At 43.0% G+C, this 13,428-nt stretch overlaps 1 protein-coding gene across 1 annotated transcript; it reads left to right on the top strand.

Moving 5' to 3' along the window:
* Window positions 1-9,105: 9,105 nt before the first annotated feature.
* LOC125521282 (uncharacterized) lies at window positions 9,106-13,043 on the top strand. Its single transcript, XM_048686346.2, has 7 exons — window positions 9,106-9,687; window positions 10,296-10,406; window positions 10,501-10,659; window positions 11,347-11,511; window positions 11,990-12,106; window positions 12,188-12,295; window positions 12,372-13,043. The coding sequence occupies exons 1-7, from the start codon at window positions 9,322-9,324 to the stop codon at window positions 12,780-12,782; spliced, it is 1,437 nt and encodes a 478-aa protein (XP_048542303.1). The 5' UTR covers window positions 9,106-9,321; the 3' UTR covers window positions 12,783-13,043.
* Window positions 13,044-13,428: the final 385 nt, after the last annotated feature.

Below are 13,428 nucleotides of genomic sequence, written 5' to 3' on the forward strand. Positions count from 1 at the left end.
TCTCGCTCCTGGACTCTTGTTTAGCTTGTTAGAGGGAATGATCCGCCCGGGGATCCGGGTTTTTTCCTTCCTACGATGAAGGTGCCTTAAACCAAATGAATATCTCAAGCACTCGAGTAAGCTGTGGACGCACATTGAGGACGAAGGGAACGCGCTTCTGTCCTTCTGTCATTGGACTGATCATTTCTTTTGGCTTTCTAGGCCATAGATTAGTGAACTTTCTCTTCTAATGAAATAGATCTTTCAAGTTTTCGTATGAGTCTACTAGTCATAGGTTTCTATTTTGTTAGTTCTACCGGAGATAGGTATGGAAGCCACTATGAGTATATATCCAGGTATGCTTCTAACTTCACCTCACGCCATAAACGGAATCCCTATCATGAGCGCAACTGTATTTACAAGTTCAGTAGCCTGAGTGAGCTTTCTCCTCAATATGGATGTGGTGATTGTTCATAAACTCCTTGAAAATCAGACAGACTTATTATCAGTGCTCCAAGCTCCATGTGTTCTAGGGCTAAGACTACGTTGGTGTAGGCTCCCCTTATCCTTCCTCTGGCATTCGCCGATCGATTTCTAAATGAGTGGAATTTCGATTCTCTAACTGCTCAAATAGCAATGGTTTCCTGTTCCGCATTGACCCTAGGATTGGCGGCTTGGCTTAAAGAATATGGGATTCTCTTTCCGGTGGAAAATTGCATCTGAAAATGAGACTGAGACCTACTTTTCGAATTGTCAGAGGCTATGAGATCCACTTTCTTTTGGTAAGGAGAAGGGAGAAGCAGCATTTCAACTGTGTGAGGATGGACTCTAGACCCACTCGTTCTGATTCTGTGATTGCAATTTCTCAAAATGGATCATAAAGTTGATCCTGTTTACTAACTCACTCTCGAAGTAGAAGTACCGGACCAGGTAACCAGAAGATAAGGCCACTCGGCAAGACTGGACTAGTTTAACACGGCTATCTAGTGGAACACTATATATATAGGACTTGTAGAGCTTGAAAAAGCTTGTTTTGGTCTTTTTTTCTCTTTTCTGGGCACTGAACTTCATAGACAGACTTACCAACTGATGAGTCAAAGTAGCAAATTTCTTCTTCCTGGGAGGGGCGGACTCTACGTTGGTAGATCGAACTTTCATTTCTTCCTTCCATTTCATCTGTTCAAGTAGTCTCCTTTTCAAGTAGATACGCTTTGATACCAGACTGGTGTGCATTCTATGCTTACCCAGCGAGCGAAGGAGCGAGCCAATTCCTCTGTTCCGGTAGAGCCAATTCCTTTGAAGAATTGTTTACTTTCTTGTCTTTCCTCCAGTGAACAGAGTGGAAGACCAGGTATCTTCGTAGTTGGCTCTGGAATGATTGCTTGCAGGATTTCATATTTTCCAGTGATCAGCTTAGTTGGAAGAGATAGATAGGAGAAGCGAATGCCAGATGCGCGGTGTGCCAATCAATCCAATTTCGTGAGATCGAGTCAAGATAAGAAGGAAAAATTCTTTGGAGTAAAGTCGCCTGGAAGAAAGAATAGGAATTGATCTAGCTATAGTATAGATAGAGTGTCAGATGAAATGCTTGACAAGGCAAGGAAACAGAACTTCCACATCCTCTGTTCACACTACCTGGATTGGAATTGGTTCTATCGAGATATACTGACTTGAAACAGGAATTTCTTGGTAACTGCTGCTTCTTTGAAGCAAGTGCTTTCGGGTTGGCTCTTCTGATATGTGTATTTGCTACCCATACGGAACAATTTCATTGATGAAAGATGGATGGCTATTCTCCACATTTGCCAGCACAGTGCACTTTTTCTTCTATTTCGTGATTCCTTTCTTTCTGTCGCCATTTGAAAATGGACTTCTCCTCCTGGTTTTAGTCACACACGTCTTTTCCACCTAGGAAGGATGCCCCTACGATCATTCCATGCTCTGCCTTCGCCCGAGCGGTCCCCAGGGAAGGAAGCCAATAATGGGAGTGTCAGGGCGGAACTTCATTAATGAAAGGATTTGCACTGCCCCACGGATCCGGTTAGCGCTAACAGCGCTCGCCGCGGGAGCTAGCAGGCCGGCCCAAATCGAGGAGAAAAAACTATAAAAAAAAGAAAACCTAGTGGTGTAACATGCAAAAACTGGGACTCAAACCATTCACCTAAGGTATAGCAAAATAACACACGGACCACCGGACTGAGAAGCCAAGATTGTCAACTACCATAAAGGAGGTTCATTTGACCCTTGCTCTAGAGATATATTATATAACCAGAGTTAATTTTTTGAAAAAGAAATTCACAAAAAAACATGAATTCTGAAAAAAGATTCGTGAAAAATGGAAAAAGATCATCAATTTCGAAAAAATCTTCATCCATTTTGAAACAAGTTCACAAATTTGAAAAAAAAATCATTGTTTTCAAAGAAAAGTTCATCGAATTCAAAAAATTTCATCAAATTCCAAAAAAGTTCATGGATTTTGTAAAAAAAGTTCATCAAAATTAAAAAAGTTCGTGGATTCAAAAAATCATCAATTTGAAAAAAGTTCGTCAAATTAGAAAAAGTTCATCAGCTTTTTTACAAAAAACATTGATTTGAAGAAAACATTCACGTATTTGCGAAGAGTTCATCGAACCTTTAAGAAGTAGAAAAAACAGAAAACGAGAAACAAAAAAAGGAAAAAAGAAGAAAAAAGAAAAAGGAAAGAAAAAAATATGAGAAAGATAAATGGTATCAGATCCCAGTCGCTGGCGCGGTGGTTAGACCAGCTTACCTGCATGCGGGAGGTCTCGTTTTTGATCTACAAACGGCGCTGTTTTTGCGAATTAAGACATAAAAAAAATGGGCCGAGTCCAGTTAAAGTGGCTGCAGGCGCCGGTTAGCAGAAAACCGAAGAAACAGGCGCATGCAGCGCCAAATAGGTTCTGCCTGGTAGGAACGCACGTCTATAGCAGTTGATCTTGTGTTCGAATCCCCCGTGGCGCAATTTTTCTTTTAAGCTATAGTGCACGTCACTATCTTTATGGGTCGGCCCAGTTGAAGACATGCTTGTGTGAAACCTCAGCAACTTGACGCAAAGAGCGTCACATAGGAGGTCGCTAGTACCAATGCTCTTTCTGTCTTGCCTGAAACTTTCTACCCTATTGTAGTTACAGGCCCGGGCCATTTTGTGTATTTTTTATTAACTACTCCCTCTGTTTCTAAATATAAGTCTTTTTAGATATTTCAATACAAACTACATACAGATGTATATAGACACATTTTAGAGTGCGGATTCACTCATCTTGCTTCGTATGTAGTCCCTTATTGGAATCTTTAAAAAGACTTACATTTAGAAACGGAGGGAGTATATTTTGTTCCGGTTCGCTGAGTTCCGTTTGTTGGGTTTAGATCATGGTTTTCTTTTACTTTTTTGTGTAGGTTTCTTCCAGGTATTGGCCAGGTTGTTTTGTTTTGTTTTTTATTTTCTTTAATTTTTTTCTTCACTGGTTTTTTTCTGTTTTCTTATGTTTTTTCTCCAGTTTTTCTTGCTTTCACTGTCTTCTTTGATTTATTTCTGTGGTTTTTTCTTTTCTATTTTTTTCATTTTTTGTTTCTTTCTTAGTTTTCATCACTTTTCTTTGTTTGTCGTCGAGTTTGTTTCTTTTTCACTTTCTCCTAGGTTTTCACTGTTTTCTTCGGGGATTCCATTTTCTCCATTTCTGAGGTGTTTCTTTCTTACAGTTCTTTGGTTTTCACCATTTTTTCTATGACACATGTCTGCTTTTAGCATACATATTTTTATATTTTACTTATGCAATAAGGACATTTTTGTACATTTTTTATATTTACTATATACATTTAACCTTTCTAACAAACTAATGTTTGATAACTACTCTTTTCATACACATTTTAGATTTTTGCATATATCATAACAGTTTTTAATACATAGTTAACATTTTTAAATTATATGATTTATATTTTTTACAAGTTCACCATTTTTGTAAATTTACGTTTTTGTTCAAAAGACTTCATACATGTTATGCATTTTTCTTATACATCAGGAGCGTATTTTAGAACAAGTTTTCCTTTCTCGAAATAATTGATTAACGTTTTTTTTTCAAATATTAGTGTTTCAGGACTGCTTTTTCATAGACTTTGTAATTTTTTTGGTATACCTTAGGAACGTTTTTTAATGCATATTTAACAAAATTAAATTATATGATTAACACTTTTTGATACACGGTCAATTTTTAAAATTTTGTATTTTTATACTAATTTTTTAAGACACATTATTTTTTTATATACATGTTTAACATTTTCCAAATAAAATATTAGAATTTTTAAAACTTATTTTGTAATGTATACCTTTTTCCATACTCATTATACATTTTTCTTATACATTTTTCATATACATTGAAAACATTTTTTCTATACAGGTTTAACATTTTTTAAATACATAATTAACGCTTTTCAAAAATGTATACAAAGTATAGTTTTTCGCATATATCTTTTTAGAATATGGCCATATGGGAAACGCTTCTCATCAGCCGGCCGATAATCACGCACGCGTCCGCCCCATCGGTTTTCCGTCACGCGTCCCCTATGGATCCCACCACCACGTCTTTTGCAACAGTAGACCTCTGCCTTGTATCTTATCCCCATCTCGCTTGATCCTTTCGTCCCAACACAGCACCTCGACGGAGATGCTTGCGCACGTCATGCGCTCGCCCGTGCTTCCCGCCGGCCTGCTCCGACAGCCATCGTTTGCCGGCGAGGCAGGCCTTCGTCGCCCCACTTCCATACCTCCTCTTTTTTTCACCGCCTCACTTGCCGTCGCCTAGGCAGTCGGACGGCCGATGACGCTAATTATGCCTGAGCTCCACAGGGCCTAGTTGTCGTTCCAGTGGCGTGCGACACAATGCACGACCTCTCTGTCGGTGATGTCTGTGTCAGGGGAGTCCTCCTGCTAGATCCATCCTAGCTCTGCGCGACATGTTCCGAAACAAAGTTTTTGTTGCAAATAGTCAACGGTGTTTCTGAAACATAGCTCTTGTTGAAAGAGGGATGATACGATAGAGATGGTTTGCAATGTCATCAATGTTCCTGTAACAAAACTCTTATTGCAATAGTCATTAATGTATTTCTAAAACAAAGCTCTTGTTGCAATAGTCATCGTTGTTTCTGAAACAATATCTTGTTGCAAAGAGAGATTGGACCCTGAGCAACCTAGATCGAACGGCTTGCGAGGCGGCGGATCTTTTAGAAAGATCCACCGGCCGACACGTAGCACACCCTTAGCCGGCTGATCTTTTTAGAAGATCGGCCGGGTCGCGAGCCGTCCGTTTAGCCACATCGAGTGGCCCACCAGCGCCTTCATTATTGCAACACAACTCTTGTTGCGGATTTTTTTTGCAACGGAGAACTTGCCGCAGAAATGTTTGCAACAGAGGTCTTTTTGTGGATTTTTTTTTTTGCAATAAGGGTCATGTTGCAAAAAGTTTTGAAGATTTTTTTCTTTTTGCAAAATAGGCCTTGTTGCTGATATTTTGCAACAAATGACTTGTTGCAGAAACTCACAGCTTCGTAGTGCTCAGCATAACAGACAGGAGGCGGCAAGAAGCGACCACGACGGTAAAAAACATGAGCCGGCAGCGGACATGCCTCGAGCAGGAGCTCAGTCTGGTTCAGCAATGGAGGAGGGGTGTTGCGTACCGTAGTGTCATAATAATGGCACCGCTGTTGTTCACCTTATCCTACCTTTGGTTAGAGGAGGTGGGGGATGATACTGAGCTGTGCGGCTACTCCTGTTTGGCTCATGAGGAGGTTGAACAGCGGCTAGGGCAGGAGCACAGTGCCGTGGCGTGCCCGCGGGAAGCTGCAGAGCTGCTCAATGGAACATGTCACGACGCCATGCTCTACCCGGTGTGGAATAAGGAGGATGGATGCGATATGGAAAGAAGTAGAAGACGACCATGCGCATGGAGATGAGGATGGAGGAGGGAGTCAACGGGATTATAAAACGTATGGTTGTGGCTTGCTGCTAGGATAAGGAAGTGAAGAACGGTTCATGTGGACCCTACATGACATGTGCTAAGCATAGAAGGTGGCGGATGCAACTGGATGATCAGCCAGCCGAGGGAAAACATTTCCCAAACAAAAAATGTGAAAAAGACAAAAAAAAAACAGAGGCAGTGCATTACCGGGTGGCTGGGCCGGCCCAGTATGGCACTCGCTTTGGGCGATGCTACCACCGAACTCGCGTCAAGCGAGGTATAGGTGTGCCCACGTATGAGTAACCCTTTAACAACGAAATCACAAGTTACGGGTCACCCCCTTGCAAAGGTCGTCACTCCCACCGGAGTAATGCTACATTCAGGGATTTTTACAGGGGTTTTACGGACTGGTTGAGATTTGGCACATTGTGATTTGTTTAAGGGGGTGGGACAGGCCCCACCCACCTAAAAAACAGCGGCGCGAAGAGAATTAAGGGTATGGCCCGTAATACTCCTGTAACGAGCCCGTTGATTTAGCATTTTTGCTCCCACCGTCTCTCGCACTGAAAAGTGGTGCATTGCATGTGTGCAACTTGTCATAACCCAGGAGTTTTTTTATTTTTCTTTCATACATATGTTTATTTTTAAAAAAATCTCGAAACTGTGCATCCAAATTCCCAACTGTTTGCACCGCTGAATTTCTAGCGTCGAGATCTTCGAAACTATATCCCATGTTAATTGGTTTCAACGAACTTGTTTTCACAAAAAAACTTGGAGGCAGAAACACGATTTTTTTCCAGTTTTTTCTTTTCGAGAAGCACAACTCACAAAAAAAATCTGTGGCTCCACAAGATGCAAATTTGCGTGTCTCGTAGAAGACAAAAAATTGTGATTTTTCCTTTTTTCCAAGAAGCACAACTATGCTTTCCCGCGAAAGCAAATATGTGCTTCTCGTGGAAGCACACAAAAAATCCATGCAAAATGGAAAATCACCATTTTTTTTCTCTTTCTGATAATCACAACTCTCGGGAACAAATATGTGTGTCCATATAAGCGAATATGCGCTTCTCCTAGAAACACAAAAAAAATCCGCACAATTTTTTCCACCAAATTTTCCCTTTCCGAGAAGCACAACCTCCAGAAAAGCTATGTTGTGCTTCTTGTGGAAGCAAAAAAAAATCTCACGACGAGCCAAAAAAATTCATGCAAAACAAATATCATAATTTTTATCCCTTTCCGAGAAGCACATTTGTGATTCTGGCGGAAACAAAGATGCTCCTCCACAAGCAGAAAATTTCTACTCTCTCATGGAAGTACACAAAAATCCTGGATTTTCTTTCATTTCCGAGAAGCACAACTTATGAAAGCAAATCTGTGTCCCCACAAAAAGCAAATATGTGCTTCCTGTGAAAGCATAATTTTTTTCTCACAAAAAAAATCATGTTTTTTCTCCAAAATACAGGAAAAACTAGGCATAGACCGAAAAGCCAAAACCCCCTCCAAAAAACTCATCTAAAACCTAACAACGCGTACAGGAAAAAACGTGAAATCTAGAGGGTATGGCCACCACATGACATGTGGCGATGGATGGACGCATCACTTGACACGCTTTAAGGCCACCAAAAATGACCGTTGAAGGTTACTCGTTAACCTCAATTTTTTTTGAGCAAATCTGCTAGGCTTTATTTATTAGTCGGTATTGCTACTGGTATTACATCAATGTCATGTGGTAGCCCCAACCAAATGTGGCGGCCATGATCCAACTTTACAGCATGCCTAGCTAGATTGTGAGGCTCAACATTTGAGCCTCTAGATTCGAATTTAAAACTGTAGGAATTAAATGAAGTTTGCCAAGAAACTGTTTCTTTCACTACTCCACCATAGTTTCCTTCCCATCTATCTTTGATATGCTTCACCACTGTAGTTTCCTCCCAATCTATCTTTGATATGCTTCACCACCGTTTGACAATCAGATGCAATCACCAAATTTTGGAGCCCCAGATCTTCCACAAGAGATAAACCTTCCCTCCATGCAATAGCTTCAAGTGTAGGCGGATCTGTCAACCTTCGAATGACATACACAGAAGATCCAAGGTATCCTCCATTGTTGTTCCTGCACACAGCCGCAACTGCACCAACTCCACGTGAAACAAAGGCATTGACATTGATCTTGGTGTACCCTACAATAGCCAGAATCCATCTCCTCAGGGCTGCAATCACCGGATTAATCACCTGGTTCTGTGTTTGCTGCTGACCCTCTTTCAACTCTGAGATGAAATGGGTAATGAACATATATGTCGACGGAGGGCTTTGATTTATTCCTTCGTGAATCAGCTCTCGTCTCGCCCGCCATATGGCCCAAAGGGTGACTGCTATCTTGATAAACTTCTCATGGGAAAGTTGCCCAATCACAGTAAATAACCACCTCTTTGCATTCTGTTCGGTATTGATCATTAATTCATCAATTAGCTCCTGGTCAACCAATGACCAAACACATCGAGCGGTCGTACACTCCATCAGGCTATGCTTCCATAAGTCCGGAGTTCCACAGATAGCACATGTGCAACTCGTAGCCATATTCCCATGCATTCTGACATCTTTCGTTTGTATAGATTGATGCGCAAGTCTCCATATTCCATCGTGCATTACCTGAATCAATTAGTTCAACAACTAGTTGAGGTGAGTTTGCCACTCTAGACACAAGTGGCCTCATTAGCTCTGTTCTAGGGATCCAGTTATTGCTCCATTTCGCCATCGAAGTCCCATCACCTACTTCCTCCGTTCCGAATTACTTGTCTTGGATTTGTCTAGATACGGATGTATCTAGACTCATTTTAGTGCTAGATACCTCCGTATCTAGACAAATCTAAGACAAGTAATTCAGAATGGAGCGAGTATTTGCTTTTTTTTTTTTGAGGGGTGAGCGAGTATTTGCTTGACCAGACCCTGCTTCATAATGTCCTTTAACGGGCGTTTAAAGCGCTGAATAGGAGTTAACGGCTGGCCCATCCCGCGTAGGCCTAGCAGCCCAGCAGGCCACCAACAGCCCACCGGCCTCTCTCGGCCCACACAACCGGAGCAAGCCAGCGCAGCGCGCAGGCGCACCTGGACACACAAACCGCTTCCCCCAATCTAAACCTAGCCGCCACACTTCCTAAAAAAAAGCCCTAGCCGCCGGCCCGCCACACCCCACCCGCGCGACCTGCTGCCGGCCGCCGTCTTCCCCCCTCGACGCCGCGGCCCACCCAACCGTTGGACCGGAATATTCCGCCTCCCGCGAGGGACGCGCCACCTTGCCCCGCCGCACCACGCTAGCTAGGGTTCGCTCCCTCTCCCCCTCCCCGCCTCCGCGCCGCCGACGCCGACGGCGATGGCGCAGCGCTGGCGCTCGAAGGCGCGGCGCGACCCGGATCTGGACGACGCCGGCTCGCCCTCTCCCGCGCGGCCCCGCGCGCCCCCCAGCGACGACGAGGACGAGGCGGGCAACGAGGACCTCACCCTCGAGATCGTCGCGCGGGCGCGGCGGCGCGGGGCCGCGGGAGGCCAGCCCGGGCTCGCCGAGGTGCTCCCCCTGTCCTCCGACGAGGAGGTGGACGAGGACGCCGTGGTGGAGCTCGGCGAGGCCGACCCCAGCAGGAGGAAGGACAAGAAGAAGAAGAAGCAGCGCCGCAAGGAGAGGAGGAAGAAGCAGCGCAAGGAGGACGCCGCCGCCGCCGCCGCCGCCGACAAGGAGGAGGTAATTGCTCCTGGCCCACGCTCAGCTCATGATTACGCACTACTATTTTACGTGTTTACTTTTGCAATCGAAGAATCGAACGCACACAGGATTTTTATAGAGGCTTCAGTAGCAATGTCGTGTAGAATCACCTTGAATTGGAAGCTTTGTATGTGGTTCAACTGCCTCAAGTGTGAGCGCACTGGAAGCTTGCCTTTTCAACGTTTGGATCTAGGGGAGCATTCTTCTTTGCTTGCTGCCTTATTGCTACGATCGTTTGGTTAACTGTGCTTTACCAGGAGTCAATGGTCGGTACTACTATCAATTTCCTTCTTTGGAAACGGTATAAAAGGCAGTATGCTGTTCTTTCCTACACAGAAGGCACATACTTTTGGTCTCATACAAATCAAAGTGATACAGTGTTTTTCTTTTTATCCGTTAACAGTAAGTAAAACATGTGCACGCTAAAACATTCGTGAACTGAATAGTGTATTGAAAACCTTGGCTTGTGTAGAACAGCTGATTTTATCTTATTAGTGGATCGACATCTGTGTTTGATGTTCCTTTGTTGGGAACAATATGATAGTCTTCCTGGAGCTGTAGTTGATGAATGTATTTTTCTCTTTCAGCCTCAGGTTGCTGGCGCCCAGGAGGGACAAACTGGGACAGTGGAATCAGTGCCCACCGAAAATGGCGTTGATGCCCCTGTATCCGACAACACAGTTCTGCGGAAGCTTCTTGTAAGTGCCAAGTGAATTTTTCCTTGCAGTGAATTTCCCTGTACATGGGTAACTGTGGTAAGCTGATAGTTATGTTGCTTCTGCTTATGGCCAGCGTATACCAAGATACTTTGATCCTGGGGAAACTATATTGGAGACTTGCTTTAACTGTGGTGAGGAAGGTCATGTAGCTGTGAACTGCCCAATGGAGAAGCGGAAGAAGCCTTGCTTCGTTTGTGGATTGTTCGGACACAATGCGAAGCAGTGCACGCAGGTTGGTCTCTCTAGCTCGGACGAATTATCGCTCCGTGACTTGGGTATGTCCACTCATACCCTTGATGAGCTCACTGTATATGGTTTCCTTTGGCAGAGGTTGTTTCCTTGCTTAGACCTTGATTAACTTTGTCATTCAATATAATTTAGTCGACAAATTGTAGGACACTTGATCGTACCCATTTTCAACATTAGATATAAAAAGCCAAAAACATTGGCAGAATGTGTTCTGTTCAAATCCACTCTCCAGTTAATCCTAATTTAAACAACAACTCATTTCTACCCATCATGCAAGTTCGTATTTTGCATTTTTGCTCCAAGTAGTTTGCGCTTTCCAGATCTATTCGTTCACTGTTCATGTGTTGTACTTGTAATACTATTTGAATGGGAGTGATATCCGTGTTTTATGACTGTGATTTCTTTGGAGAGATATTCCTTTGAGACTGATCATGCATGCATGCATATTCATAACTTATGATCTCATTTTGGTTAAATCTGATTACTTGCAAATTTTTTTTGGCATGCAGATATTCCAGTAGTGTTGTCTGTATTGTTTGTATTGTCTGTGCTTGGGGGTTGCACGTGTAGATTATTTTGGGCTCACATGCTAAATAGCGTTGATCTACAAATGCTTCTTGCCAGTGGTTGTCATTGCCAGTAATCAAATATCTCTTAATTCTTTTTGTAGGGTCAAGAGTGTTTCATCTGCAAAAAAGGAGGTCATATGGCAAAAGATTGCCCTGATAAGCACACAAAGAATACTCAGCAGTACACCACATTGTGTTTGAGATGCGGAGAAACCGGCCACGATATGTTTGGATGTTCCAATGATTATCCACCAGATGATGTCAAGGTGAGTTCTCTTTGGCCGTTATTGTCTTCTCCAAGTTTTCGTCTTGCTGCCGCAGATGAGGTGTTCGTATGTTGGTTACTTGCCTCTTTATAGCTACAAAAGAAACAAAGTGCTGCTCTGTTTTGGTTTCTGAATAAGGTTATGACAGCCTGAAAGATACACTTTTCCCAAAACTTTTATCTGAAGAAAAAGTCTTATAAGTGTATTGTGCCATGAGCTTGTTGATTATATTGGTAGGATACACTTGTTAATCCTGTTTACTGTGCGGGCTCATAAATTATGTTAAAGTTGATGAATCAGGTCGTTTTTCTGGTAGGCTTTTCCTACCATTTTCTATACTAATCCAGTTCCTGGATCTGCATATATAAGTTTTTTCCACTTAGTAATACGCAATACAATATAAATTATTTGCTGAAGTCTAGTCATGAAACTGCAAATTTGCTTTCTCCCTCACCATCCATCTTGCTGGACAATGCAGGAAATAAAATGCTATGTGTGTAACCAGAATGGTCACCTCTGTTGCACCGACTTCTCTGATAGTTGTTCAAAAGAAGTTACTTGTTATAACTGTGCCCAATCTGGTCATACTGGTTTGGTAAGTTTTAATTTTTCTATCCTTCTGTGTCTATCTGTTGCTTTTCAAGCCAGTTGACTAGTAACCAACATTTGGTCATAGGGATGTGCCAAGCAACGTAGGGAGACAAGTGTTGCGACAACTCCGACCTTGTGCTACAAATGTGGCGAAGATGGTCACTTCGCACGTGGCTGCACAAATAGTGCTAAGGTAAGCATCTCATGATTTCCTCTGCTGATAAAGAATGGCTTGGGTATTTATCTTGTGTACGTTATTATTTTTGCAGCCCGGCCGGTTCAAAGGCGAGTTGTCGTCGCATAGTCGTAGAAAGGACAAATGGAAAAATGACTCTGGCCCTAGATCAGCTCCTCATGGATCTCACAAAAGAAAAAGCCCCCTATTCGAGGATAGATGGGAGACACCTCGTGGTAAATCCAGAGCTAGGGGTGGTTGGATTCCTGAGGACCATGACGATCTTCCATCCAAGAAGTACAAAGGAAATGGGTGGGACTCCCAATCTACTCCTAAGAAGCCCTACAATAATCACCACCATCGCTCCTCTGGCGGTGACTATTCTACTCCTCAAGGACAAGATTTTTCATGGCACAACTCGCAATATTCACCAAGTGCGAGAAAGCACGGCTCGTCTTCGTCAAGATTCGCCAGCAACACCCATCACCGCTTTGAAAGAAGTTAGGCTGGAGCTTACTTTTGGTTTTGTTGTTCGTTCCATAGTAGATCTCTTAGGGATGTACTCTGCCTGTAATACCGTTTCCCTGAAAGGGCTGTTTTCTGTATCTTCAGAGTTGTATACGTTGTGTCCATTCCTGGTCTGGGCATGCTTTGTGTTGCACTTCAATGGCTGCCTACTGCAAACACGGCATGTCACTCTGCACTCTGCGCCGCTATACAGCGTAAGTTTCTGTCTACTTATACAAGAGCGATATATTATTTCACAGCCCAATGGTTTCTGCCACTATCAGGTCATTTTTGAAGTATTCTATGAAGTCGAGCAACTACCATGGTACTGCGTACGATGCGAGTTGAAATATAAGAGCATCTCCAACAGGTGTGCAACCGCGCTAAAACTTTTTTACAGTGTCGAAATAGCACTTTTTTGCGCACATTAGGGCGCTGGCTTCAATGGCCGCCGCAAAAGATGGCGCGCATGAGTAGCTCCAGCAGACACGCTAATTTACAGCACGCACGAGCAGCCGGTGCTTGTAAATATGATTTTTTACATGTCCATTTGATAATATGAGATGTTTCAGAAATTAACAAATGTGAATAAAGACACAACATAGTTCAATATCTGGTCGAACCGACCCAGGTGCTAGCTAACT

The sequence above is a fragment of the Triticum urartu genome, chromosome 7A (genome assembly GCF_056163025.1).
Source record: "Triticum urartu cultivar PI428250 chromosome 7A, HENAU_Tu73, whole genome shotgun sequence".
Lineage (NCBI taxonomy): Eukaryota > Viridiplantae > Streptophyta > Magnoliopsida > Poales > Poaceae > Triticum > Triticum urartu.